Raw genomic sequence first — 27,415 nt, forward strand, 5'->3', positions numbered from 1 at the left:
GAGACTAAAAGCATCCACCGTCTGCTTCGTGCGTAAAATGACCTGATTTGATTTATCTACTCCGCTCAAGCGGCTTTAATGCCATGCATTTAGAGTTATCATTAAATTAAGCCATTATTGGTGACATTGCTAATATGGTTGCAGATGCTGTTGTTGGTTTATTGTGAGTTTTTGTGCCTGTAAGATGAGGTGGGACCTAGCAGAGCGCCTGGGATCCAAGGCCGAGCAGCTGGTGCTGATCCACGCCGGCCGCGTCCTCAGAGAGTCAGAACTCATGAGTCACCTTAAAGGACAGAATGGGTCTGTCAGCCTCCGCATGATCCAAAGGTACAAACACAATTACTGTATGTAGGATGGACACAATGAAGCTTCATAAACAAGTTTAACTGTGAGTTTGAAGGGTGGACTCTTCAGTTCAGCCAAACTGAAGTTGACAAATTTGTCTCTGCTACATTCTGCTCAAGCTCGTACTAATTTTCTGTTGTCTAAGACATGTTAGTGGCAAAAAAATATATGAATGAGTCTGTTTTCAGTATCAATCATCACAATTATGCATGCAATATGATTTTAATGAAACTTATTTGGTGTGATCAGTGTGTGGATGTTTTGTTTGACTTCTCCTGCCTGTCTGTGCAGCACATCAAGGTTTGTTTGATGTCCAGAATATTGTAAAAGTTGTTCCACAAACTCCTCGCATGCTCAGTTTTAGCCTCACACCTTGCTACCCTGGATTCAGGCTCAGTCCATCTTCCTCAGGCCTCCGTATTCGTCTGCTCCGCCCGCCAGTGATGCAGCTCCAGAGACGGTCCAGTCAGAGCTCACAGCTGTTCTCGATCCTAACATCGATAACTTGACGCCAACTCCCACCTCCCCCCTCTGCCTGGGTGAGAACCTGAGGAGAGAGAAACCCCCCTCTCATTGTTTTCAGCCCTCTCATACCTCAAATGTCATAGCACATTTGTAGGACTGGTTGAAGGATGATTATGCCTCAGTCAGCTTCCCACTGCATTTACATACTCCTGTGCTTGTTTCAACAGTAGAAGGACTAGACAGTCTTGGCCTGGAAAACAGCGGGCCTGGCTTCTTCCCTGCACTACAGCGCCAGATGGAGAACCAGCTGCTGGCTAACCCAGGGATGTTGCGCCATGTCCTGGGCAGCCCCTTCGTGCAGAACTCCCTCTCCACCGCCACCCCTCAGCTAACCAGACAGCTCATTCTGTCTAACCCCCAAATTCAGCAGCTCCTGCAATCAGCCCCAGAGTTTGAAGACGTGCTAAACAACACAGATATCATATCGCAGGTGTGTGATGTTGATTTATTCAAAGGGGAAGTCTTTCATTTTTGATTTCACTCCGACTTGGAACATGCAGTAGTGTCTCTCTCTCATATCTACGTGCTTGTTTCCCTCTCCAGGTAATGGAGCTCATCAAGAACCCTGACATGATTGAAGAAGTGATACAACCTGAAGACAGAGCATTAGACAATTTACAGCCAAGCCAGGACAAACCTGAAACCATCCCTCATCATTCTGATTGTCGACAGAGGACAGATTCAAAAATTCAGGACCATAGTCTTAAACTGTCGCAGGTACCTGCTTGAAAGAAATGTTTCATGAATCTCATATTAGGTCAAACTGATCTGGTTTGTTTAACCTCTTCTTTGAGATATCCCATTCTGCTCTCTGTCTTTTAGATTAATGGGATAGAAGTACCAACAGCAGAGACTACATCATCAGGAAATCATCAAACTCCAGAGGGAGAAAGTTCCCAGACACCATCTTTCTCCACGGAGCCTCTCAGGGGATTCGCTGCTGCTTCCAGAGCTGCTCCAAACTCACAAAGCAGCAGCGCTGCAGGCAAGAAAATATGCACACACACACTATGTTTAACTACCCAGATTATTAATGTCCTTATTACACAAGAGCTGATTCATATAGAAGTGTAAATGAATGCCTCTAAATCTACAGTTAAGCCATTTTCCATCATCAGCCCCTCCTCACATCATCCCATGCTCTTCCTTCCTGTTTAATCAGGCATGCAGTCACTGCTGGAGGAGATCACGGCCAATACTAGTCTGATGGAGAGCCTGCTGTCTGGGCCGTATGTCAGCAGTCTTCTGAATTGCCTCAGCCAGAACCCTGACCTGGCCGCGCAGGTGACGCAAACACAATTTATGTGTGCGTGCAAACCCGTGTGACAGGTCGCATATTTTCAGGTGTCACTGCTCGTACTGCTCTCTTTTTCAGATGCTGCTGAGCCACCCTTTGTTCTCAGGTAATCCACAGCTGCAGCAGGAAATGAGACAGCAGATTCCTCTCTTTCTGCAACAGGTATGTTTATTCTCCTCACTGTTAATCTGCCATGTAGCTCTTCGGATACCGGTGCCTTTAAAATATATGTTAGTTTCTTCAGTGGCTTGAGAACCGTGGCCTTGCTCAGTCAAGGCTTCCAGACTTGTTCTCTTATGGCACCAGTGTGTTTATTTAAGCCTTTACGTACACATGAATAATCATTTTAATGTTCAGCTCTCACAGGTGTTATCTGCCCTGACTTCCTTGCTGAGTTTTCATTAATATCTTTCATTAATCACCAATGATGTGTAGATGCAGAGTCCTGAGCTGCTGTCAGCCATGTTGAACCCCAGAGCCATGGAGGCTCTACTCCAGATCCAACAGGGCCTACAGACTCTGGCTGCAGAGGCTCCCGCCCTCATACCGGCGTGAGTAAAAACAGACAGCTCACCTCAACCTAAAGAGATCTACTGTACTGTACATTTACCACCACCACATGTCTTTCCTGCAGGGCTGGACTCGGAAACATTGGAGCCAGTGGTAACGTCGCATCTGAGTCAGGCCAGAACAGCCAATCAGGGAGCGGCCCTCGGGTTGCCACAGTGACAGAGCAGCAGCAGCAGCAGCAGTTTGTCCACCAGATGCTACAGGCGCTGGCTAACACCAGTGACGAGGTAACTCAGGGTCTCATTATAACTCTGCTGTCTGCCTCTGTCACTGATATGAGCTATAAATAACATCTTTATAAAAAATAAAAAAAATCACAATGCTGGAGTCTTGAAATGATACAAGCTCCTTATTAATGAATCCTGCTTACACCGATCAGGCATAACATTATGACCACCTTCCTAACAATGTGTAGGTCTCCCTTGCGCCTCCAAAACAGTTGTGACTCATCAGAGAATGGACATGGGCCTTCTGAGGATGTCCTGTGGTGTCTGGGATCTTTGGGTCTGGGGTCTTTGGGTCCTATGGGTTGAGGGGAGGGGCGTCTGTTGATCATCCCACAGATACTTGATCAGTTTGGGATCTAGTGAATTTGTAGGCCAGGTCAACACCTTGTGCTGTTCTTCATCTTTTTTGAGTTGTTCCTGAACCGTTTTTTGGTGTGTGCCCATGTCAGGCTGCAGCTTGCTGGGGATGGCTGCTGCCATTAAGGAGTGTCATTGCTATGGGGTGGTCTAGGTGGGTGGTACATGTCTAAGTAACATCCACACGAATGCCAGGCAGAACATTGCATTGTCACAAGATGGTCAATGTTCTCCTCCTCCTTTCATGTTCATTTATCTGTTTAATTTTTTCTTGTGTGAAAGACTTGTTGTGAAGTGCAGACTGCGGTGCACGTTTGGACTCCCAGAAGCAAAGGATCTCTCTCTCTTCTAATTATTTTTCAAGTCGATGTAACAAGTGAGACTTTAAATAACTCTCCCGTCGTGTCGTGTCAGGTCCACCACGAGGAGGCTGAGTTCCAGGAGGAGCTGGAGCAGCTGAGCGCAATGGGCTTCAGAGACAGGCGGGCAAACCTTCAGGCCCTCATCAGCACGGGTGGAGACCTCACCACTGCTATACAACATCTGCTCAGGCTCTGACACACACACACATTCATAAGTGACTGCGCTGACATTTACAGTACAAATAAGCACCTGCACTCAGACACAATAATTATAGATATAGCAGCAGCAGTGAAGGGACAAGGTGAAAAGTACTTCTCAAGAAACAAGCATAGGAAAATTGCAAGCCATATTTACTTCTGCCGCACTGCCACAAACATAATTATTTTCAATCAACAACTTCCTATAGTAACCTGTCTGCTGTAGTAAATTATATTCAGTCTTAGCAAAGTACACTTACAGTATTTGTCCCTTTCCAAATGGAGGGTTAAAGGATTGTGGGTGCTGACTGACAGAGTCTAAAGCACCTTCACCCAAATTTGTGATTTATGATATTAGGCTGTGTACTGCCTGTAAAAACTGACATGGCTTGCTTTTTATTAAGTGAGGATTTTTGCTTCCCTTTGTCCTTCGCTGCTTCACCACTCATCACTTTCATTCTGTTAATGCCCTGCACCATGCAAGCTCTTAAAACCACCGTACACACTGGTACATAAATATTCAGAAGCAGCCCGAGTATTGTTAATCTCTGAGCGGCCGCACACAATGGAGCCCGGGCCTCTTTTCATGTTGCCACCTGGACAGAGTCTAATAAAAAAACCTATAACAACCAGAGACGGGTCAGATGTCCTCGAAGCACCGCAGAAGATTCGCGCTCAACAGACTGAACCAGGAGTACAATCTGTTGTGCGGTGTTCCCACACTCCCTTGATGCTCTCGTGTCTTGTGCACACAGGCTGTAAAAAGGGCAGACGCACCAGATCATTATAAAGTCTCCGTCTCTGAAGGTAGATTTAAAATGGAGAGGATGATTTTGTGAAAAGCCAGAACATGCTTGTAAGTCATTGTTAACCCAGAAGCTGCACAACCACAGAAACTCTCATTAGCTCCAAGAAAAAAGTGATTTTAACCCTCTAAGACACAACCCATGACGATGAAGTTTATAATTTATTTTGCCTTGGTGAAGATCTGTTGATGAACACTGTGCTTAACATATTCTTCTGGGACCTTTGTGCCATAAAAAGTGTATGTGTAATTTAGATTATTGTAGATTTCTCATGAGCAAATGTCATGACTGAGCGACCGTCTTTCACTAGCTGACTCATAATTGATGTGAACAATCAAAGCTATTAAAGGTAGTTCTGTTATTTCCCCGTCATTTCCCATGAATGTGTGATCCTGCTTTATAAAATATGATCCCTCTATTTTTCTGTGTTCGTTGTAACATCAACAGTTTGTTTTACAGTTAGTTTAGTTAATTCAGCAGCGTTTTAGTCCTGTTAACTAATGTATTTTTTTGTATATGATTCACATATTAAGCATTTAATCCCCAAAATGACACAAAGTAGGAGGAAAATATCTACCGTGGCTTTCAAGAACCCAAGCCAGTGTCTTCAAATTCCTCACTTTGTTCATAAACCTAAAGTTCTTATAATCTTTCAACTACATTTAAAATCATCTCCTTCGCCTGAAAAGCCCTCTACTAATCTAAGTTAGCTATCAGTGAGTTAAACACAGATTTTTAAAGTAGGCAGTAGAATATTGTTTAATGCTTTTCTCTCTGCCAATAGTTAATCTTGTAATATTCCACTAGAAACACTAGTGGGCAGTCACATTTAACTTTCATTTAATTTTCTAACTGGATTATTTATGTGATTTAAACAGTGTGGGTTCAATCATTATTACTCTCATATTATTTAAATTCAGTTTAAAATACAAGCCTGTTCACTTCTGCAGTTCCGCTGAGCATCCAAAACACAAATCAGCTCAAACTAAGCCGACACAAGCAGACGTAATGTTAAAAGGTGACGCTTTACCAGCTTGAGTGTGTTTTGTATGTGTGTGAGTGGGGAGACCCGCAACATATATGCAAGACACTCATGAGACTCATAAGATTTGTGATCTGCTTGACAATCTGTGTGCATTTGTCTGTCGCTGCCAGACTGAGGGGGTTTTTAATCTTCTGCAGCGCGTGTGTGTGTGCGACTGGATGTGTGAGATATGAGAGTAGCCGAGGGGGGTTTTTCTGGATTAGAAGCTCCAAAAATATTCGGGCTGAGGTTTGAAGATGAGTCACACCACAAAAGTGGCACCGAGCGGAGGTATGGGTGCATGTTTGAGGGAGAACGTATGTCACGGTCAGGGTCAACTACGTGTGTGTTGTGTGGAGATACCAACTGGTCAGGAAACGGAGATCTTCGGCCTCATTTGGGCTGGATTGTGAGACACTATTGTGAGAAGAGCTGAACCTCGCCTATGGAGGTGTGTAGAGGTGACGCATTCAATTTAAATCACTTTAAATCAAGATTGAGCAACTTGATTGGTTTGACAGACTGAATACAAACTTGTTTTAACGTGACTGCTACCAAATCCAAGTTTCTGGATTTAGTCAGATATGGTTCAAAGTTTAGGGGCAGTTGAAAAACCTGAAATGGACATGCCATCTAAACCTAACAATCTGTGTTAGGTGAAGCAGAGGCACAATATTAATGTACAGTAGTAGGCTGTAAATGTAAGTTTTATTCCCCCCACGGCATTACACCAAACTTAACCTAAATCAGCTCTGAAATTTACTTTTTACAGTTTAAGAAGAATGTTTATTTTCTGCAGAGCTAAAACTAATTTTCAGCTACTTTTATAATTATTAATGTGTTAGAAAAATGTTAACTAGTTTCTCAATATGGGTTTTATTGGTTATATATTTTGCCTGTGTGATCAAACTGAATATCTGACTATCAGAAATATCAAAAATGGGAGCGGTAGTGCCTTTATTTCAAGTATTAAAGATCACGGCTTGATGATCAGACAGATAATGATGCTTTTCTACTTTAGAAACCTCTTCAACCACAGTCCATTTCATAAGTTCACAGCACTCTCTTTTAGTACTTGTATCAACGTCTAACATTTTTATTGAAACCTACTGCAATTTCAGTCGCTCTTTGAACTAACACACGATCACACGGATCCTGTGCTTCAAACCAAAATTCCCACTACTGCACGAGCTTCTCTGTGGTTTTACACCACAGCTAAACTAGATACAGACTATTAATTAACTGTGGATCATTACAAAGACGAACAGAATACATGCCGCTAACTCGCTGAGTCTCTTCTGATGCCCACTGGTGCACTGAGCTAAACATGCTAACAATGCCAACGCTGTCACCTGATCTTTACCGTCATCTTAGTTTAGCTCGCGAACATGTTAACAATTGCTAACCAGCATTAAACCAAAGGTACAAGTAAAGGATTAATTCAAAGTCAGCAGGTTGCAGGCATTTAATTATAAATCACTCTGATAATGGCACCAAATGAAAAGTAAAGGGCATTATGATAATCACTACAACTAACTCTCTGGAGCCCCTGGATATCCACAGCAATCCAGTCAGTAATATATCTGAGTAGAAACGCACAAGGTCAATCTGATGAAATTACACTGTCATAAAAAAATATACATAGTAGGTGAGCAACGATTAAGAAACTTCAGAAGTCAGAAGTAAAAAAAAACAAAAAACAAAAAAAAACAGAAAAGAGCGAGTGATAACCTAATTCCAACCTTTCTAACCTTAATCCAATCACTCCGCTTGTTGTTAAGACTCTGGATCACAGATGTCAACCTCTTGGATGCATGTGAGGAAGAGTCAGGGGATTATCAAAGCAGAAGCAACTCTGTGCACCATGAATAAAAGGTCAAGGCAATCCGGTTAGAAGTCGCTGAGTTATTTCAGTTTTGACAATTTAGCCACCAGCATGGCTAAAAACTCAACAGTTCATGCTGAGGGTGGCCTGGTTACGGCATCACTGGTGACAACCCGAGGCTGATAAGGTGCTGTTCGACCTCCGTAGCCATGTCAGTGATGCTCCTCCGGATGTCCAGTGACAGCACGTTCTCCTCGTCCACTGGGGGCTCTAACGCATCGAACTGTGAACGCAGCAGGTCTGCTTTCATGTAATGTCCCCTCCGGGCAACCATCCTCTCGTAAATGAGATCATAGTCGCCATGAAGGAAGAGAAAAAAGACATCAGGACAAGCGGGAGGCAAGATATCTTGGCCTGGGCAGGAGGAGGAAGCGAGGGCTTTAGAGCCATAAAGGAGGATCTGTCTGTAGTGGCGCTTCAGGGCAGAGCACACCACAAGAGCATTAGAGCCTGAACTACGTTCTCTGTAATGGAAAGACAAACACACATGAATATAGCTGGAGAGGCCAGGAATGAATGACGGTACCCTAAAATGCTGCATAGATGATGAGAAAAAGTTAAAAACTGTCGGGAAACAAAGTTAACTTTGGTCGCATACTGCTAAAGAGAAGAAGGAGGTGAAGAGAACAGGAGCAATACGAGGACGAGGCGACGGAAAAATAAGTGCGACAGAGTGTGGAAGAGTTAAGGGAGAGAAGGCTTTGATGTTGTCACAGACAGAAAAAGATGGCACACTTTTTACTTCTCCCTCACCTCTTCCGTACACTCTCACTCACCCAATCTGTCTTTACTCCCAAAACTCCCTTCCCTCGCTCTCTGGTTTTCATCTCAATTTTCAAAACCACCTTTGATATTTTTGATCTTCTTTGACAATTTCACGCCCGCACATTCGTACCTCGGCGCTCCGCTCTTCATCGCCTAAACCCACCATCTCGTCCTTATTATCATTAAAAAATATGTTGTGTTTTCCTGAAAGTGTCTGTGTGTGATAATCTGTGCATTGCCAACGTTGTGGGGACATATATGGCAGTTGTATTACAGTCCCTATAACTTAAATGATTGCATTTTAGCATGAGGACTTGGTTTAAGGTTGAAGAAAGTCATCGGGAAATTAATGTGAGTCAGTGTCATGTAAGTGCAAGAGGTCGGTTTATTCTCACCTCTCAATGACTCCGTGAAGTTTAAGAAGCCAAGGCAATCTGTCCTGTGGAGACAAACAACAACATCCTGATTTAAGATTGTATATCTTATTGAGAGATATTAGAGAGCAGCAATTTGTTATACTACTGTCATTATTTAACATTTTGAAGTTAGATAGATTTTATTGTTGTACAAAGAAGCAGTTCTTTGTAAGAGATATTTAGGTGCTGGGCATCAAGTGCTGACTGCACCGTCTACAGCATCCATCCACTGACCGTAGCTGCATGTTGCTCATTTCCTGTAATTTATCTTATCTCTTTTGCCCACAGAAACAGAAAACTCTGTGTTTTTTGATTCAGAAATAATGTGGCTTATAGTTTCCTTCAGAGGTTAAGTTAACCTTGAATTTGTTTTCAGGGGTTTACAGCTCTAAGCATTTCAGCTGCAGAGGAAACCAAACAAACCAACCAGAGGCTTTACCTTGGTTTTGGAGGCATTAACATCAGTACAGTATGATTCGATGTATTTGACTGGATGCATGAATCCAATAACACCCAAACACCCCTAGTTTCACTGTATCATCGGCCAACTTTGAGACATTACAAAGTCTCACAGGATGAGCTCAGCTTGCAAACGTTAAGATCTGTCTCTCTGTGTTAGCCCTGCGATAGACTTGCAACCTGTCCAGGTTGTGCCCCGCCTCTCGACCGATGACAGCTGGGATAGACTCCAGCCCCCCCCCGCGACCCTTCACAGGACAAGCTGTTACAGAAGATGAATGAATGAATGAATAATATAATGTAAAATATATAAGTCAGGGTCGTTTCCTAAAATAACCAAACATATTCTTTAAACTATGTAGGAACAAACTGTAAAAAAACTATCTTCGTAGCTGCCGAGCGCATAATGCTGTTAAAACTGTGGGTCTACACCGATCAGCCACAAAACTAAAACCGCCAACCGGGAAAGTGAACGACACTGATTGTCTCATTACGCTGTAATGTAGTTCTGCTGGGAAACCTGGGTCCTTGCATTAATGTGTACGACCTGAACATTATTATAGATCAAGCACTCACCTATAGCAACGTAATCCTTGCGTCCCATATGTTCCTCAGCTAAGCAATGCACACCCACCAGGTGACGTATAAGAGAAAGTGAGTCATCAGACCAGGCCACCCTTTCACTCTGTCCATTGTCGGTGCTTTCAGCAGTGGACAACAGTCAGCATGGGCACCCTGATTGTTCTGCACCCCTATATAAACCAAAATGCGATGCACTGTGTGTTCTGACACCTTTCTATAGGAACCAGCATTAACTTTTTAAGCAATTTGAGCAACTGTAGCTCATCTTGCAGAAACTACTGTTGCTCACATGGATCGATAAGCCATAGTCTCCTATGTCCCAGTCACCATTTCAGGTATTGATCACTGCAGAACAGAAACACCCCTTAAGAGCAGAAATTTTAGAGATGCTCTGACCTAGTTGTCTAGCCATCACAAGTCGGTCGTAATGTTATGGCTGATCGGTGCATATCCAGAGTAAGGACTGACTCATATTTTCTCCTTAATGGACTTGTCTCAAAGAGGTTTTAAAGAACCAAAAGGGGAATGAAACCGGGACCATGCAGACAGACATGGCAGCACAAAATCATCTTTGACTTAACTACAATCAGAAATAGAATCGGTCCTATTTTAGTTAGAGCTGAAGTGCAGTCACATTTTTTTTTAAGAGGAATCACATTCTCTTACATCCAGACTTCTGAGCGCACTCGCGTCCCGTTTCCTTACTCCAGCCTCAACCTGCCAACTCTAATGAGACACATCCTTTTTAGCCACAGCCTGACAGTAATCCTGTATTTTCTCACTCAGCTACCAAAGGGTGACTGTTTTTTAAAATATGCCAGAACGCTGGACTCATCAGGACCCGGGGTAATTCTCCTCACTGTTCAAAGCTGACTTCTGAGTGGGAGGTTATCATCAGCCACCACCAAACACTGCTACCAGCAAACTGCTGCCAAACATTGTCAGGGGCGGCGCTGCCTGTAGACTTGTTCACTCAACTTTGGCAGGCAGCCAGTGAATTGTTTGGACGTCTCAGCACGGACAGGAAAAAATATAAATATTGATCAAACTGAAAATAAGTGACTCAACTAAAAATTATTTTAGAACCGTGGACTGGAATGAAAAGCTGTCTGCGTTGTCTGTCTCCTCCTGTGAAGCTTCTGCCAGCTACTTGTTGAGTTTTGTGTTACTGCAAGTCCGAGAGGATAATTTACTCATGACACACCTGGTCTGTGAGTGGTTCACCACGATCCATCTTCTCTATGTTCTCCTGAGGGTGGAAGTCATCCCCTTCATGCAGAGGCCAGCCCAACTGATGAGTAAGATGGACAAGTGAGTGTCATGTATACCAGCACATAGAGACATAATGGAGGTGAGTGTGTGTAGGGTGCTGGATCTAGTTGATCTTTTTTTACCTTTTCAGATAGGAACAACCCTAAAGAGCTTCTGCATTTAAAAAAAAAAAAGAAAGAAGAAAGAACAGGTCAAATGGACAGAACTGATTGAGTCACTTGACAAATTTTACAGACAAAACAAAACTGATAGGACATTATATTGAACATTATTTTCATCGACTGTGGGGTTTGGGATGATTAATTTAAACAAGCAATCTGAAGCAGTCATGCAGGTCTTTAAGACATTTTTTCAGCACCACTAAAGTATAAAGCTTTTATGGTTAAAGTGCATCCCTGTGGACTGTGATCCATTCGGTGTACTGTTTTTCTCAGTGAACTTGAAACCCTGCCAGTGTAGCTGTAACTAACTATATAACAGGACACAGCTGTTAAATTATTAGCCCTTTATGGGGCAGGGAACCATATTTGGTAACTTCGGCACACATTTTAAATTGCGTCCCAGTGGCTTTCAGTGAGGTTTAGAAGCATGTGGTTTTCACCCAGCCAATCAGCAAGGATCAAGGCAACATGCTCTGGTTAAAGCAGAGTCAAATGTGGTCTGCAAGGTCCACCTCTGCATGAACGCTGCATGAGCATAACTGCTTTATTAGGCACCAGGAAGAAGTGGCCTGATGTTTTCTAGTGTGATAATATGTATGTTGACAAATGCCTGAATCAGCACTTACGTTCTAATGGTTTAAATACATGTTTACATTTGTTACCACTTAAGTGCAAGGAACCATATATGGTAAATTCATTAATCTTGGTCAACTAATGATTTCTAAAATAAATGATAAACTAATGTATTATCTCTGAACAGAAAATTCAAGATACACAAGACACTTAAATATGTCCCAAATAAAGATAAACATACAGTATACATACTTTCCACAACCCGAGACTCCCATTATGATGTAGATCATCCTGTCTGTGGATCTCTAGACACATACAGGCAGATCCTACCCTGAAATGGATTAAAAAAAGAAAAAAGAAAATCCATTCATGGTCATTTTATTATTTCTGTTTGTATGTTCAAGACGTCTTACATCGTAACCACAGAAATAACATCAGTGCTGATGTGAAGGGAATATTCAGATCTGTTACTTTATTGCCAGACTGTCAAAATAAAATGTTACTTGGGTCAAAGTATAATCAGGAAAATGTATTGTGTAGGGTACAGACTGCTTTATTTGCCCTAACAATACCAAACCACAAAAATATTTAAAAATAATTACTTATTCATATGAATTTTGTGTGGGTCTATTTTGTAAAACAAGAAAAAAATAAAATATTTCCCTCTAAATTATAGTGGCCAAAGATTTATTTTTTATTTTTTTTTATGTCATTGTTGTAGTTGATTAAATGTACTTAGTTACACTGCACCACTATTATGACTTACCTTTATAATGAACTGCTGGAGCTTCCGTAGTTGCTGGGAACCTCAAGCAGTCGTGTATTATTGCGAAAACAACCTGCCATTCAGTGGGCATATATTTTATTGGCTGTTAATGTGGAGACATAGTGGTGCTGATAAAGAGAATAATAGCTGCAGTTTCAGGTAGAAGTGTCAGTCGGCGGGTCTGTCTACTTGCTGACTCTCCTACTTCCGGGACTTGGACGGTGACCACCGGTTGTTTTGCTAATTTACGTGATGACGCATGAGCAGAGCACGTCGGTCGCGGTCACAATTAAAGGGACAGCTCCAATTTATTGCGTTTCATAAAACGTGTCTTTGACGTCATTATTAATGAAGATAATATTAAAATATTTAAGTTAATGTGAAGATTTGACCACAGTCTTTTAATTTCACCATCTTACTAAATAATGTGTAGTAATTTAATATATTTCACTTACAGACGTTTAAGTTCTCAAGTTGTAATGTGGCTAAACAAAAATAAAGCAATTTTTCAAATGGCACTCCCTATTATTTCACTCTGAAATGAAACTTGAAGTATGTAGTAGTAGTATATGTTTGCTATATCGCTAACAATCTCTAAGTTGGTATTTTTCTGAATAAAAACAATATTAAGTTGCTGACAAAGGATGGGTTATCTTAAACTCTGCAGGGCTTGATTTACAACGTAACTGCAATGTGAGGCGACTCAAGTGAGACGAGAGAGAGAGCGAGGGAAAGGGAGAGAGGGAGAGAGAGAGGGGGAGAGTTGAGGTAGCCATCCTCCATCCAGCAGATCCATCAGTGGGCAGGCAGGAGACGGATCCCGCGCTGTTGCATCCATCCATTCTCTTATCCATCCCTCCACCTCCACATCGACCCATTCATTTCCAAGGGCGTCTCAAGGGGTGACAAGACCCGACTGCACGGCGCATACATGTGTGCGTGCGTATGCGCGAGTCCCCCGTATATGTAGCTTGCGTGTGCGTCTGGTCTGTGTGTGAACCGCTGACATGAGGAGCTGAAACCGAACCGACAGAAGGATGAAAATGCTCCGGTTTCGCAGCCCCAGCATCCGCTCCTTGGACCAGGAGGTCCTCTGCACGATCCGGCTCCTGGACGACTCCGAGATCTCCTGCAGCATTCAGGTAGACGAAAGCCTCGTCCACCTCATGTATTGTGCTCTGTGATCATTGCAAATATCACGTGGACGCAGCCGATGAATTTCATTTCATTTTCTTTTTTTTTTTTTTTTTTTACGCAGACACAGAGGTTGGGTTAAATCTATTTCTGTTTTAAGGCTTTAATAACAGCACGCTGTTTAGGTATCTCATTATACAAGACAGAGCATTTGAACGTGTTGTTTTTGCAGATGCTGCTGTGATTTACTGGAGAGGTTGCTGCTTTGCTCCATGCTGCCTATATGATGAGATATGTAGTGAAGATGGGGGGAAAAAAAGCCTGCCAAAAAGTGACCAGCGCATTTGTTTTGGACGATCATTGTAAAATGTGTCTCACATGGAGAGAAGTTAGGATGAACTTTGATCCATAGCCGAGGAAATTATGGCGCTCCATGGGTGTGGTGATGATGATAGTAATGATGACAGGGATAGAAACAATCTCCTCATGTGAAGATGAGTGGGGCTGAAAGGGAGGTGCACAGTTGTGCTTTACAGATGTGCTTTTCCCTTCTCCCCGTAGACTTGATTATACGTGTCATTTCAACCCAGTTTCAAGCCTCTCTTCAAGACAGTCGGGGGAAGTGACTGCATAGTACTCGGCTGCAAGTTAAACCAAAAGATAGTATAGACTGGAAGGAAAGGATTTAATATAAACTCTGCTGAAAAATACCCATCAGCGTATCGGGTTTGAACATTTGGAGTCACAAACACTTCTGTTCATGTCTTGTCTTCTGCATCAAAAGCGGATGCATGCACAATACAAGCAGGAGGAAGGCCCTTTGGTGCTGAGATGTTATAAAAAGTTATCGAGTCAGCGTAGACGCGGACTGATGAAGGTGTGGCAAGTGGCAATGTTCAGTTTTGAGTGGCTTCTGTGTTGCTGCTGCAGCTCTGAACCTCAGGACCTCAGATTTTCTTATTATTTGGCTTGTATTTAACAATATCATAATCTCTGACCAGATATGAAGGCAGTAATTTAAGATGACATACAAGGGATGTGCAAACCTCTTTAAAAAAAAAAACTGTGAAATGAATGAAAGGAATAAAACCTGATGATTGAATCCAATCAATGTATGCTTTAACAATTCTCTTTCAAGATCTGATACTAAAACCCTTTTGGGTTGCACAAACAAATTAGGACCTGTGTGCCTCCTCTGCCTCTTCAGCCCTGAGCTGCGACTGCTGCCAGCGAGGTAAAATCCTGTTAATCTGCCAAATTATGACTCACAATTAGGGAGCACGTGTTTTGAAAAAAGGCAACACATGAAACTGTGTGCAGGTCACAACACAGGTGTAACGATTGAATTCATTTGTGTTACATCTTCAGCATTGCACCAAATCCTCCAAAGAAGCACCGGCTTGTTGATAACCCAGTGAGTTAAACAGAGTTCAGAGCGCAGTGAGCAGCCCCTCGTCTCATCCTAAACCGCCTTCAGACAAAGTTGTCCGCTGCCTCAAGCACTGAAAATGCTCACTGCGCGTCAGACTAACTGACTCGCTGGTCTTCTGCATGTATCCAATCAATGATTTACAAAACACCATTAGGTGCACTGTGAGAGAAGTAGGGAGTAGAGAGCGAAAATGAGGTTATGCCAGTTTCTTTGTGTTGAGTGTTCAGATACACTTGTGTGCTCGTGTCTTTTAGCGCACAACAGTGTGTTAAACTGTGTACCCGCATCAGAGAACATTAAAGTACGGCTTTTCAGTCCACAGATGTGAAAGTGTGCATGTGCTTTTAGCCGCGTGTCTGCGGGTCTGCGAACAAAATGGACATTTATATTTCTAGCTGACTGCATTTTCCAGGGCTTTCTTTAATGGCTTTGTGTTCCGGCGCTGAGCTGCTCCTTCCTACATATTTCATGACATCCTGTGCTCCTCATGCTACACTTCTGCTGCTCAACAACAGCACTTCTCCTCTTTCCACTGACTTCCATCCCTTACTTTATCAGCTCTTTTTTCCTCTCTGCGTTGCCTGTCTGTCTTGTTTCATCTGTTGTCTGCTTTTCCCCCATTCTGCAGACTATGTAGGTCAGGAGAAGATGCCAAACACCGCTCTAGACACAATGCATAACATTAGAAGAATTGTGCGTTTAAACTGTTCTCAAATTGTGCTTGTGAGCGCAGGTCACAGCTGAGTAGTTTGCTCAATGTGTTTCTGTGATGTGATGGCCTTATTTCCTTTAACTTTCCTCTACGGCATTACTTCTTGACTTTGCATAAAACACAAAGGTATTATCCAGGTCCCTTTGGGGGACTGCATGTGTTCGGCACTGCATAGATAATCCTGTCTTGAAACACCACAATAGGTGTAAATATTTCTAAGGAAACAGATAATGCATTTTTTGCCTAATAATTATCAGGATTTATGGTTTGAAAGGTCACAGCACATGCACTTGTATGTCACTTTCCAACAACAAGTCATTTCAGCCAGATTTGCATAAAACATTAAAGACATTTAAACAAGATGCAAAAGACACACATGGTAATATAAGAAGATATTTGGAGCAAAGTCTAATAAGAAGCTAAATTTGCTAAAACTATAATAACACTGAGCGTGATAAGTGTAGTTTCACTGCAATGTAAGTTTTAAATGAATGGTCCCTAATTAAATTTAATAAAAGGCAGCGCAGACAATTATTTTGCATCAGAGCAGATTTTACGTTTAATTTAGCAGATTACCTTTAATCTCGTGATCACACTTTGAAGGGCTGAGGAAAAAATCTTGGGTTAGATAGTGGATTAGATGAATAAAGACATAATTTACACAGGAAACCAATATTAGTAAGTTGTTTTAAATGTTACCGGATGTAAATACTCGCAGAGCACACTTATTTCCACCTTCTTTATCGGTCGTAGATAACAGCTATACAAAACGTTACCAACATCCTTTGCTTATAAAGGTATAGTATAAGAAAAGTATGGTAAAGTATGGTTACTTAAAACATAAATAGAATATTCCAAATGCATAAACAGGTTAAAAACCAACATTGGTGTTCTGTGAGGCTAATTTTCCAAACAAAATGTACAACAAAGTGCTAAAAAAATAGGTTTAAAATAGACGTTAATATTGTATCATGTACATTATAGTAGGCACAGACTTTACTCAGCAAAACCAAATAGGAGGAGAAGGGTTTTTTTTACATTATAGAGTGGGGAACTGAGATAACGCAAAATAAGACACACCTCTATTGATCCAACATCGTAGGAGAAAGTCAGGGTGACACAGCAGCATTAGATGTGCCAAGAAAATAGCAGTAATGTTGTTATTGCAGTACACAAAAAATATGACCATATGCAATCTTCAATTAAATTAAATAAATAAGAAAATACACAGTGTATGCAATCGCATCGAAGAACAGTGTCTCTGTATGTGCAACCATGAGCAGTATGAAAATGTATAGTATCTGTATGAGTAATACATGTGTCTCTCTCAGTGTACACATTTAGATGGAAGATGTTGAAAAGGTGGTGGGCCATGTCGAGTGACGGCGGCCAGCCTGCAGCAGAGCATGAGTGTTTTTACTTCCAAGTTGTCTTTGAGGCAGGTAGAGTGAGTTTTATACGTCTACAGCCTGGAGGGGTGAGCGTGTCCAGCCTGCTGCTCTCATGTCCAGTGGTGATGTTGAGACAGACCTGCTGCAGGAGAGACATGTCAAGATCAATACACGCTGACCTCCTCCCCGCTTTCAGCTGCTCTCCCCGTCATCATTCACTCTTTTTCTTCTCATCCTCCCATCTCCTTCTCTCATCTCCATCCCTCCATCCCCTGCTCGCTCTTTCACCCCGCTTCTTCTCTCCGTACCTATTTCTGGTTTTCAGCTGCACATTTATTCCTCTGGTCACCTTTTTCTCACTTTCTGTTTTTACATCTCACATCTGTATTTTCTTTCTCCCTCTCTTTCCTCAGTCTCTCTCTTTATCCATCCCTCTCCATCCATCTCTCTACTTCTCCTTTCCTGTGCTCTATTTCTCTCTGTCCTCCCCTCCCTCTCCTCCATCTCTCTCTGTCTTTATCTGTTCCTCTCCTTTATCTCTGTCTTCCTCCCTCCTTCTCTTCGGTCCCTTTCTTTTCCCCTCCTTGTATCCTATCGCTTCCTTTCTCCTTCCATCTTTTCTATCTCCCTATTTCTTTTTCTTTCTCCTCTAACTTTCTCCTCCTCCTTCCATCTCTTCTATCCTTCCCTTCCTCTCCCTGCACCCTATCCCTCACCATCTCCACCTCATATCTCTCTTTATCTGCCCCTTTCCTCTATCTCTCGCTTCCTCCCTCCTTCTCTTATGTCTCGTTCTCGTTCTCCATCCCTCCCCTCCATCTGGTTTCTTCTTCCCTTCCTCACCGCCGTCTCTCTCTTTCTCTGTCCCTCTCCTCTATCTCTCTCTTCCTCCCTCCCTCTTCTCTGTGACACGTCATGTATAATTAAGGGAGATCACTGTTCTTCATGAGGCCAACATCAGTCAGCTGTCAGCGATGCGCTTACACATTACCAGTGTATGTGTATGTGCGTACATGTACTGTATGCATGTGTGTGTGTGTGTGTGTGTGTGTGTGTGTGTGTAGGTTGCATGAAAGATTTAAAAGTAGCCAAAGTTCTGCCGTCACGGACATTAATTCACCGTACTTTGCAAGAGATTACTGCTCGGCACCGTAATAACTTGCAATTGCTTGAACTTGTGGAAGCTTGTAATATATCTCGCCCTGTTTCTATTCTTGTGTAGGTCATATTATCAATAAATCACCGGTGCTTTCTATTTAAAGGTGCAAATCGATGTAGGTATTGCTTTACACTGCAGCTGACTTTTGCTTGATGAAGGAGAGGTGTGGGTAGTTTTTTTTTTCTTTTCCTTTTGAAGGTGGCTCTGTGTGTGTGTGTGTGCATGAGTGTGGTCTTGTTGTGTGGATGGATTTTTGATTGAATATCAACGTTGGGGCCATTTTTCTGGGCCGAGTTAAGGTAAGGGTTAGGGACTGGGGAACACATTATGCCCATGGAAATCTAGAAACATGAGTTTGTGTGTGTTTGTGTGTGTTTGTGTGTGTTTGTGTGTTGAGCAAAGCTGAGGCAGTGCTCTTGTTTCTGGTAACAGGCATTCTTCGGAGCAGCTTATAAATAGCATCAGTTTTCTATTCTTATCCCACTTGCCGGCGCCTCTTTGATGCTCCTCCGAAGATGACTAAAGAGAAATAATCCTTTTCCTGACTCGTGCCGGCGACTGAAAGGAAGCAGGGAGGAGATGAGACGGCGGGATCGGAGGGAGGAACGAAACAGAAGAAAAAACTGAGGACTGAGGAAAGAAAGTGAGATGGCCGTTGAGACAAACAATCGGATGAGATGGTTGGTGGCGACACGTGAGCTGTTTACGAGGACGGCGAAAAGTCAGGGTAGGAAGGAGCAGGGGAGAAAATATGATGGGGCGGAAGGAAAAAAGATTAATCAGATTAAAACATGATGCAGATTTTAAATGAAGCTGGCAAAGGGAAAGAGAGGAAAGAGTAAACTAGGAAAGGGGGGTGTATAAAAACTGAGCGAAGGATCTTCAAAAATAGAGACTTTAAAAGAAAGAAAAGACAAAAACAAAAAAATCTCAGATAGGTCACAGATCACACACACAGAACTGACAGATATGGAAGCCACTGAAGAAAATCGTTAAAATAATAAATGCATCCCTACCCCTAACTCTGTGTTATTTAGTCCACGTTTTAATTTGTCTGTTTTGGTGAAAGCTTTGCTAAAAGAGGAGAAATCGTGTCCAGTGAAGAGAGAGGTGGCTGAGTTTTGTAAAATGATGTTTTGTCATTAGTGCTCATTTAAATTCAGTTTAAGGGAGAGATCACTGGAAGAAAAAGAGATTTGTTTTCACCAATGTATGAACATATTTTTAAACGGAAAATGTTCTCCCTGTGTCTACGTGGGTTCTCTCCGGGTACTCCTGCTTCCTCCCACTGTCCAAAGACATGCTCGTCAGGTTCACTGGTGATTCTAAATTGGCTGTAGGTGTGAATGTGAGTGTTAGCCCTTCGTCTGTGTTAGCCCTGGGGGGACTGGGGACCTGCCCAATGACCCTTCACATGAACAAGCGGTTACAGAAGATGAAGGAAAAGAGGGAAATCACAAGTCAAGAGGGTTTATTTAAGGCCCTTTTTCTCCATTGGATCCATTTTAGTTTTAACCAGCTTTTCCCATGCCAATAATGTATATTAAAAACAGCCGAGCCACCTTGTTTAAGAAACCAACTTGACTCAGTTACATTCAGTTTACTTTATTTCACCAGGATAATCCATTCAGCATCAACACACCTTTCTGGGAGGCCTGGGTTCAGTAATACAGAATAAATCAAACATCAAACAAGCTTGGGTTTTCAAAAACGGTCCAGATGCATTAAATTTTGCTTGCCGACATGTTTCTCTATTAACTTTCCTTACAGGAAGCACACACACTTTGTGCTAAATACACGCTACTAACTAAGCAGTCACATTGACATTTTCTAAACACACAGTATGTCTTTTTTTTCTCGTTGATTGCATGGTTGTCTGGGACAGCGTTTCGTACCTGCTGCGCTGCAAAGATAAGACAGCTGCTTCAGAGCGAGCGCTCATTTCAGCCGGGTTGCGGCTGGAGTCACAACGTTGTCTTCACACTTTTGCTCTCCTGCCATGTCGTGAGTTACTGTCCAGCTATACGCGGAGCGAGACGATCCATTACAACAGAAGTGGCTCCTGCTAATTTATAGCTCTACTTCACAGCGTATTAAGGCGGGTGCCCAGCCATGAACTCAGTGTGTGAAGGCGCACATGACATGCTTTATATCACATGTGTTAATTTGTGCACGTGTACAGTATAGTGTATGTGTGTGTGTGTGTGTGAGCACCTCTGGAGCGTGCAGGTAATGATAATTGGTTTCCCCCTTTCAACAGCGGAGCAAGGTCACAGTCACCGTGTTATGAGTGCCGCTCACAGCGGTAAGGGGGATTATCATCTAAATAATTTAAACGGTGATATTCAAAATTAAAGCATATTTAAAGATGGAACAATTTATATCACACGTATCACGGGAGATAAGTGCTCTTTATATTTATACTGACTTCATGTGTTTGACCTTTAAGACGCTGATGATGATTATTAAAATAAGTGATGATTGCTTACTTATAAGCAATGTGAGACTGAGTAGCTTAAGTGGCAGTCAGGCTAACTTTGCTTTTTACTCTAGAAATTTGGGAAAATGGCAAGGTTTTCAAAACAACTTAAAAAATTAATCTCCCAGCAGCTTTTACAGGAACTGTTTTGAAAGGTTTTTTTTTTTCTTTTTTCAAGGCTGGCTGAAAACGAACACTTGAAATCACCCGTCTGGAGAGGCCATTTTGTTAACCGTCTTTGTCGGGTACAACTGGGCGGCTAACCCAGTCGCCCTGCGTTTATATCCATACAATGGAATGATTTGGTCCTAAACTAAAGTGTTGGACAACTGAAACATTGGACTTGATTATCCAGCAATTAGCTATTATTAATAATTTACAGAACAAAAGTCAGGGCATCACCAAAGTCAACCTGCGTAATGTAGAAGACATAAATCAGTGAACTGTCACTATAGAAAAAACTTTCACTGGGTTAGAGAGAACTTCAGTCCTCGTAGGACTGTGAATGTCTTTGGACTAAAGTGTTGGACTAGCAAACCAACCCTATCATTTCTAGAGCCACTGAATCCGGTGATCTAATATGAAGAAGCTCCTATTCCACAGTTTGTTACATAGAGAGATGGGAACATTCACGATTCAGTGTTTTGATCACACTACAATAACGATAAGACAAGCAAGTCTCTCCATATGCCAAGTCTGTAGCTAGCAGGCAGGCGTCCATTACCGTCATGGGTCACTGGTGGAGGAGGTTAAACTCAGCACACTCTGTAATGCAGCTTGTGAGATCAATACCACACTGGAGCTGTGTGGGTCTCAGTCTGACATCTGACATCCTGCTTTGTCTCCTTTGACCGTCTCTCTTTCTCGCTCAATGTCCTTTTTCAGTTAAAAAGAAAATAGAACATTGGTTTACTACTCAAACATTTACTCGTAAATGGTACCGTGCCAGGACGCTATTATTGAGAGGGATGATGGTTATGAGGTCAGTCCAAATGTTTCTCTTTTTACACTTTAAATTGGATGCGTTCCATAATTCAGCTCCACGACTGGAAGTGTTTGATCCTCTGCTGCTCTCCTCCGATCTTGGAGTCAGCGTTGCCCCAGAGGAGGGTTTGTATTTGCATCCTGCTCACTTTCAAAATCCGTTTTAATATCATTACAAACTATGTGCGTGCTTTAAATTCTAATGGACGCCCCAGAGTTTCTAAAAATGAGAAATAAGTCAGACTACAGTGTATTTTCATTTTGCAACATCATGCAACCGTAAAAAAGTGTTGTTGTGTGTCTGAATATCTTTCTTAGAGTTTACAGTGTGTAGCTTTAAATAAAAAGCAGGAGAAAACCAATACAGCATAGTTCAGTCAGACAGTGAGGACATAAAAAAGGAAACAGTGCAGAAATAGAAAGGAAAACAGTTTTAACTATTATCTCCTACTTTTATCCTGCGCATTATTTCCCCCACACCCCATGCCCAGTGCATTGATTTGTCTCTGTTGCATCCTCATCAAGCCTCTGGATCGATCCGTTCATTGGCTCGGGGCCTCGAGTTTTGGTTGGTAAACACAAACTGGCTTTAGATACAATGGCACCCCTAATAATAGGAGGACAATGTTGCCACACATGCACTAAAGCCAGCTTGCAGACTCCTAATTGGCAAATAAATCGGCGAATTGGTTCACTTGAGTCTTAAATCTTGATTTCCCTGAAGAGTAGCACCAGCGGAGAGAGGAAAAGCCTTGAATTAGAGTAGCATTTGTCTTGGTCAGCTACTAAGGCTTTCAAATTGGTCTGTGTGGATGTAAAAAGGGCCATATCATTATCCTTAAATTCCCCATCCTCTCCTTTCAGTCTCTTGTGGTCCAGTCCCTCACAGAGTATGCAGATAGGAGAGCGTGTTCTTCACAGGCACGTCACAGAAATGTTACGCTTCTTCTCTCGCTGCGTTTCAACCCCAGCCAATTAGGTATGCCGTGTCATGAAATGAATTGTGTCGCAGTCGATAAGGACCAGTCATAATTGAGCTGGCATGCATATTAAATAAACAACGAGGGGTGTTTAACTGGGCCAGGGCACCCAGGGTCCTAATGCTTGACTAGTCCCGATCAGAACAAGCCACCTGTGTTGGGCTGCAAGTCAAGTGTATGATACAGTGGGTCGATTTAAAAGGTAATCCATTAACATTTAATTTACAATGAAGAATAGCACCATCATTTCATTTATTTATAAGCTGTATTTCATTGCCGACTGTTAGTATTTGTCTTGATCTAGCTCCAGTTGTTTCATTTTAGTCAGAGAGCTGGAAGATGAGTCCTTCAACAACAACATGAAGATGTTTCCAAAGTCCTTAAAATTTCCTCTGCCCATCTGGATAAAACAAGATCTTTTGTCAGCTAGTGTCTGTTTGAACCTCTTAGTTCATCTTCAGCTTCCTCAGGGCTTTAACAACTGTCGCAGACCAAAATGTCTCTGACGTAGTTGGATGGAGACTACAACCAATCACAGCAGCAAAACGTGTGACGTAGCCCTCAGTGAAGGGCCCTCATCGTTTCAAACCTGTCCCACGAGATAAGCTGTAGTTATTGGCCCAGCAGGAGAAAGACGTGGTTGAAATCTGTCTTCACTAGTGGGAAGAATTACTCCAGAGCAAATGAAGCATGAACTCTCAGATTCATCTCATTCCAAGTCTGGTTTTCATACTGAACGCAAGGTGAATGCTAGATGCTGTGACTGCATGCTAAGTCAAGGGTAAGACAGGATTAGATATACACTGATCAGCCACAACATTATGACCACTGACTGGAGAAGTGAATAACATTGACCATCTTGTGTCAATACAATGTTCTGCTGGGAAACTTTTGGACCTGGCATTCATGTGGATGTTACTTAGACATGTACCACCCACCTAGACCAGACCAGGCACCCCCACCCCATAGCAATGACACTCCTTGATGGCAGCAGCCATCCCCAGCAGGATGCAGCCTGACACAGGCACACACAGAAAAATGGTTTAGGAACAACTCAAAGCATGAAACATTAAAAACAGCACAAGGTGTTGACCTGGCCTCCAAATTCACTAGATCCCAAACTGATCAAGTATCTGTGGGATGATCCACAGAGGCCCCTCCACTCAACCCATAGGACCCAAAGGCCCCCCACTAACAACATCCTGTTGGCAGACACCACAGGACACCCTCAGAAGGCCCATGTCCATTCTCTGATGAGTCACAACTGTTTTGGAGGCACAAGGGAGACCTACACAATATTAGGAAGGTGGTCATAATGGCAACAAAAATGTTCAGTGGCTTTAGGAAGATACTCATACAGAAACAATAAGAAAAATAAAAGAAATACTGCAGGGGATTATTAGAAGAAACTAGAATTTGTGCTGAGTCCAACATGGCTGTTGCCAACTAGCTCACGTCTAACATCTGTACAGATGATATGGTGGCTCTATGGATGAAGGACCACAAACATCTCACAACAAAGTTGCAACAAAGTGAAAAAGTTTTACAGAGACAGGGTTCTTCAAAGGTTATGGAAATAACTTTCAGAACAGAGTAAGGAGTCTGTAGCAGTGAGCAGCGATCTATCTGGAAGTCTACTGACTCAAATGTAAAGTTAAAAAGTTATATGAGAGGCACACAGTGGGGTGTTTGATCAAGAATCTTAAATCCACAGGTGAAAACTCCCATGCTTCCTCTTCCTTAGCGGACAGTTTTGTGAATTCTCTATAAATAGAGAAATAAATAATTGAGTGCATGTGTGTTTTTAAACTCAGCATGTTGATGGTTTGCTATTTTTTCCTACTCTGTTTTGTTTGCTTGGCTAGCTTCTGTACCCGGCTGACAGTAGGGATGGTTGCCTTATGGAGAAAAAAAATGGCAGAGGATGGTCACACACACTCGAACACACAAGTCAAAGTGCACTTTGCTTCTGCTAAACTGAATCCCCTCCACACTGAGGCTCTATGTAAAGTGTGTGTATGCGTCTGTGTGTTCAAGCGAAGGCCGAGAGAGGAGCACTTTGCTGTCATTAGGTGAGATCATGTAGAAACAGGATGACAGGGTTAATTTTTAATGGCCAGCCTTTGGATATATAAAATATGTATTCAGCCCTTGTTGGACATGACATAGACTCTTTATATCTCTCTTCCTCACTCTGTCGCTTTCTCTCTGCCTTGCAAGTCAATCTTTCAATCTCTTTTTTTAGCTCCGTCTTTGCCTTTTCACTCTTTCAGCCTCTCAGCATGTTTGGCCCTGTTTCAGTCTCTGTCTGGTCTGTTCCTCTCTCTTCTCGCTTGGCGTCGGTCCACCTCTCTTCTCCCGATGAGCGTCTGCCCTGAGAACCAGACAGGGGAGAGGTGTTGTTTGATGATCTTGCAGGAGACAGCTTGCAACGTACCCGCTTTTGTTCTGTTTCTTCTATTTTTTTACCCCCCTCCTCCCCCGTGTGTCTTTCTCTGTTTGCACTTCAGATTTAACGGCTTAGTAACACTATTGTCACGGATCAAGAGATGTAGACGGAAACACACAAATGTTGACGGAAACGTACACAGACTGGCTTTTTACCCAACACACACACGCCACGGGCAAGTTAGCATGGAGACAAACAATCACAGCTACACTCACGGGGACACACACGTCATTTACTTACTGGTGTCACTGTGGTGTTATGGCAGAGCTGATCCGGCCAGCAGGGACATGCTGTCTCTAAAATCAGCTGATCGTTTCTGTAATGATATATCAGAGGTCACTGGGGACACCCACATAACTCTAGAGAGAATATTCTTCATGTTGGTCAATTAAAAGAGTAACTGCATTTATTATTAATCAGCTGCAAAAGTCGGTGGTTACATTATTTGGTGATTTGTTATGTGGCCCAACTCCTCAGCACTGTCCTCAAAGTCACATCTTCATGTGCAGAAAATAGAAAACCAGATTTAATTATGATCCACCCCGCCACCAGACTACACTGTAGAAGTTTTACTGATCAACAGCTTGATTAAAGTCACTTCAATCAATGTTTTTTAAATTATTACATAGTAGTGTGAAATGAATGTGAAATGGATGTCTCAGAGTGTTGACTGTGCGACTCTGCAGTTCCCCTTAGCTTCATAATGAACTGCAGCTCATTGTCAGTAGAAACTTTTCTGGTATGGTTAACTCTCTGGTTTGTGTCGCATCAGGCAGCTTCTTTGTTGGTGGGAAAAAGCTCTAAGGCAGGTGAACACAGTGGAGCATTTAGCGTTAAGAGTCAAATATGTTGTTCAAGGGCTAACTTTTCAGATACAAACGAATGAGGATGTTCCTCTGGTGGTTACGTTCAGTGAATCCCTTCATGATACCACTCATATTGCTAAAGAGCAGAGTAAAAACTGGCATGTTAGTGTTGCCGGTTTAGACTTCTGCGTCAATTTGACGCTGTAGCTATGGCAACAGCGCTGTAATTGACGTGCCCCTCCCCAGAAATGTAACTATGCACCGTGGTGCCTCAGACCGCAAGAGCTGTGATTGGTCCGCTTGGTAGTAGCGTGTTTCTGCTTTAGTATTTTTTCCGGCTGCTTCTCCACCTTCGCAATTTTCGAATTGATTGTTTTGGATCAATAAAGATGGAACACATCAAGGAAAGGTTAACTGAGGAGGTTTGGAGATTCAAACATTTGTATGACTTGTCTTCGGGAAAATGTGGGAGAAAGTTTCAGTCACCATTGCTGAAAGTGAAGCAGGAAGTGGAATGTGAAGGAGGAAGTAGAAACAAAAATTAACCCGACATTTTTTTTTAGACCTGGAGTTTGCAGCTTGGTTATGTTACCAGCTCACAAAATGAGGTCATGATATATCACAGTGTTGGTGTTACCAGTTTATGCCCAGAAAAATCAGTTATCCATAGGTTTGACGTTAGTCTGCACAAGTCCCGACTTCCAAACAATATCCAAACAAAAATCTGGTGTTCCTGAATATCAGAGAGTGAATAGTAATGACATCAATCTATTAATCTTTCCCAATCTTCCCCTGCACCTATGTGGTGTCTATATGTGATCTTGTTTGTGTCTGACAGTCTTCGCTAAAAATCTCTGAAGGGACTGAGAATGGTGCTCAATTAAATATTGACGTGATAATGTGCACTCTGTGTTTGTCAGATTAGCCTATATGCGAACTCCTTCTGTGTATTGTGCACTTGTTTCATTTTTAATTGTTTTCTGGATGCATTGGCCCGAAATCGTTGGCTGCCTTACAGCTTTAACCGTTTTTGCATTTACTAAATCTGTCTTTTTTGTTCGAGCCGTTTCTACTCACTAGGCTGTTTCTGTTTTTCAGTGTTTGTCAGTTGTGGCTCTGACATTTACTGAAAACATCTTATTTTCGTGGCTATTCTGTCACTATGCTGCAATTACTGTACATAAGAGGTTGTTGACTGGGAAATGAAGCATGACTCAGTAGGAAATTTATTTAAAAGGTTGCCTTGGCAAGGGATTGCAGTGTTTATTGCATATATTACAGTTATTGAACACAGACCAC

At 42.3% G+C, this 27,415-nt stretch overlaps 3 protein-coding genes across 3 annotated transcripts in view; 2 read left to right on the forward strand and 1 right to left on the reverse strand.

Moving 5' to 3' along the window:
* Positions 1 to 147: 147 nt before the first annotated feature.
* Positions 148 to 4,021, forward strand: LOC311493220 (ubiquilin-1-like). The gene is made up of 12 exons (XM_084551780.1): positions 148 to 348; positions 491 to 494; positions 595 to 645; positions 737 to 884; positions 1,038 to 1,300; positions 1,414 to 1,587; positions 1,693 to 1,855; positions 2,033 to 2,154; positions 2,246 to 2,329; positions 2,603 to 2,718; positions 2,802 to 2,964; positions 3,736 to 4,021. The coding sequence occupies exons 1-12, from the start codon at positions 185 to 187 to the stop codon at positions 3,877 to 3,879; spliced, it is 1,596 nt and encodes a 531-aa protein (XP_084407906.1). The 5' UTR covers positions 148 to 184; the 3' UTR covers positions 3,880 to 4,021.
* Positions 4,022 to 6,652: 2,631 nt separating this feature from the next.
* On the reverse strand, positions 6,653 to 12,912 carry LOC311492852 (putative gluconokinase). Its single transcript, XM_084551270.1, has 6 exons — positions 12,591 to 12,912; positions 12,077 to 12,155; positions 11,213 to 11,243; positions 11,023 to 11,109; positions 8,757 to 8,800; positions 6,653 to 8,060 (listed from the first exon to the last, which is right to left on the reverse strand). The coding sequence occupies exons 2-6, from the start codon at positions 12,112 to 12,114 to the stop codon at positions 7,688 to 7,690; spliced, it is 573 nt and encodes a 190-aa protein (XP_084407396.1). The 5' UTR covers positions 12,115 to 12,155; positions 12,591 to 12,912; the 3' UTR covers positions 6,653 to 7,687.
* Positions 12,913 to 13,344: 432 nt separating this feature from the next.
* frmd3 (FERM domain containing 3) overlaps positions 13,345 to 27,415 on the forward strand; it is a 45,800-nt gene continuing 31,729 nt past the window's right edge. The window contains exon 1 of the mRNA XM_084552271.1: positions 13,345 to 13,732. Coding sequence (XP_084408397.1) covers positions 13,628 to 13,732 — 105 coding nt within the window. The 5' untranslated portion in view covers positions 13,345 to 13,627. The remainder of the gene's footprint in view (positions 13,733 to 27,415) is intronic.

The sequence above is a fragment of the Chelon labrosus genome (assembly GCF_963514085.1).
Source record: "Chelon labrosus genome assembly, chromosome: 9".
Lineage (NCBI taxonomy): Eukaryota > Metazoa > Chordata > Actinopteri > Mugiliformes > Mugilidae > Chelon > Chelon labrosus.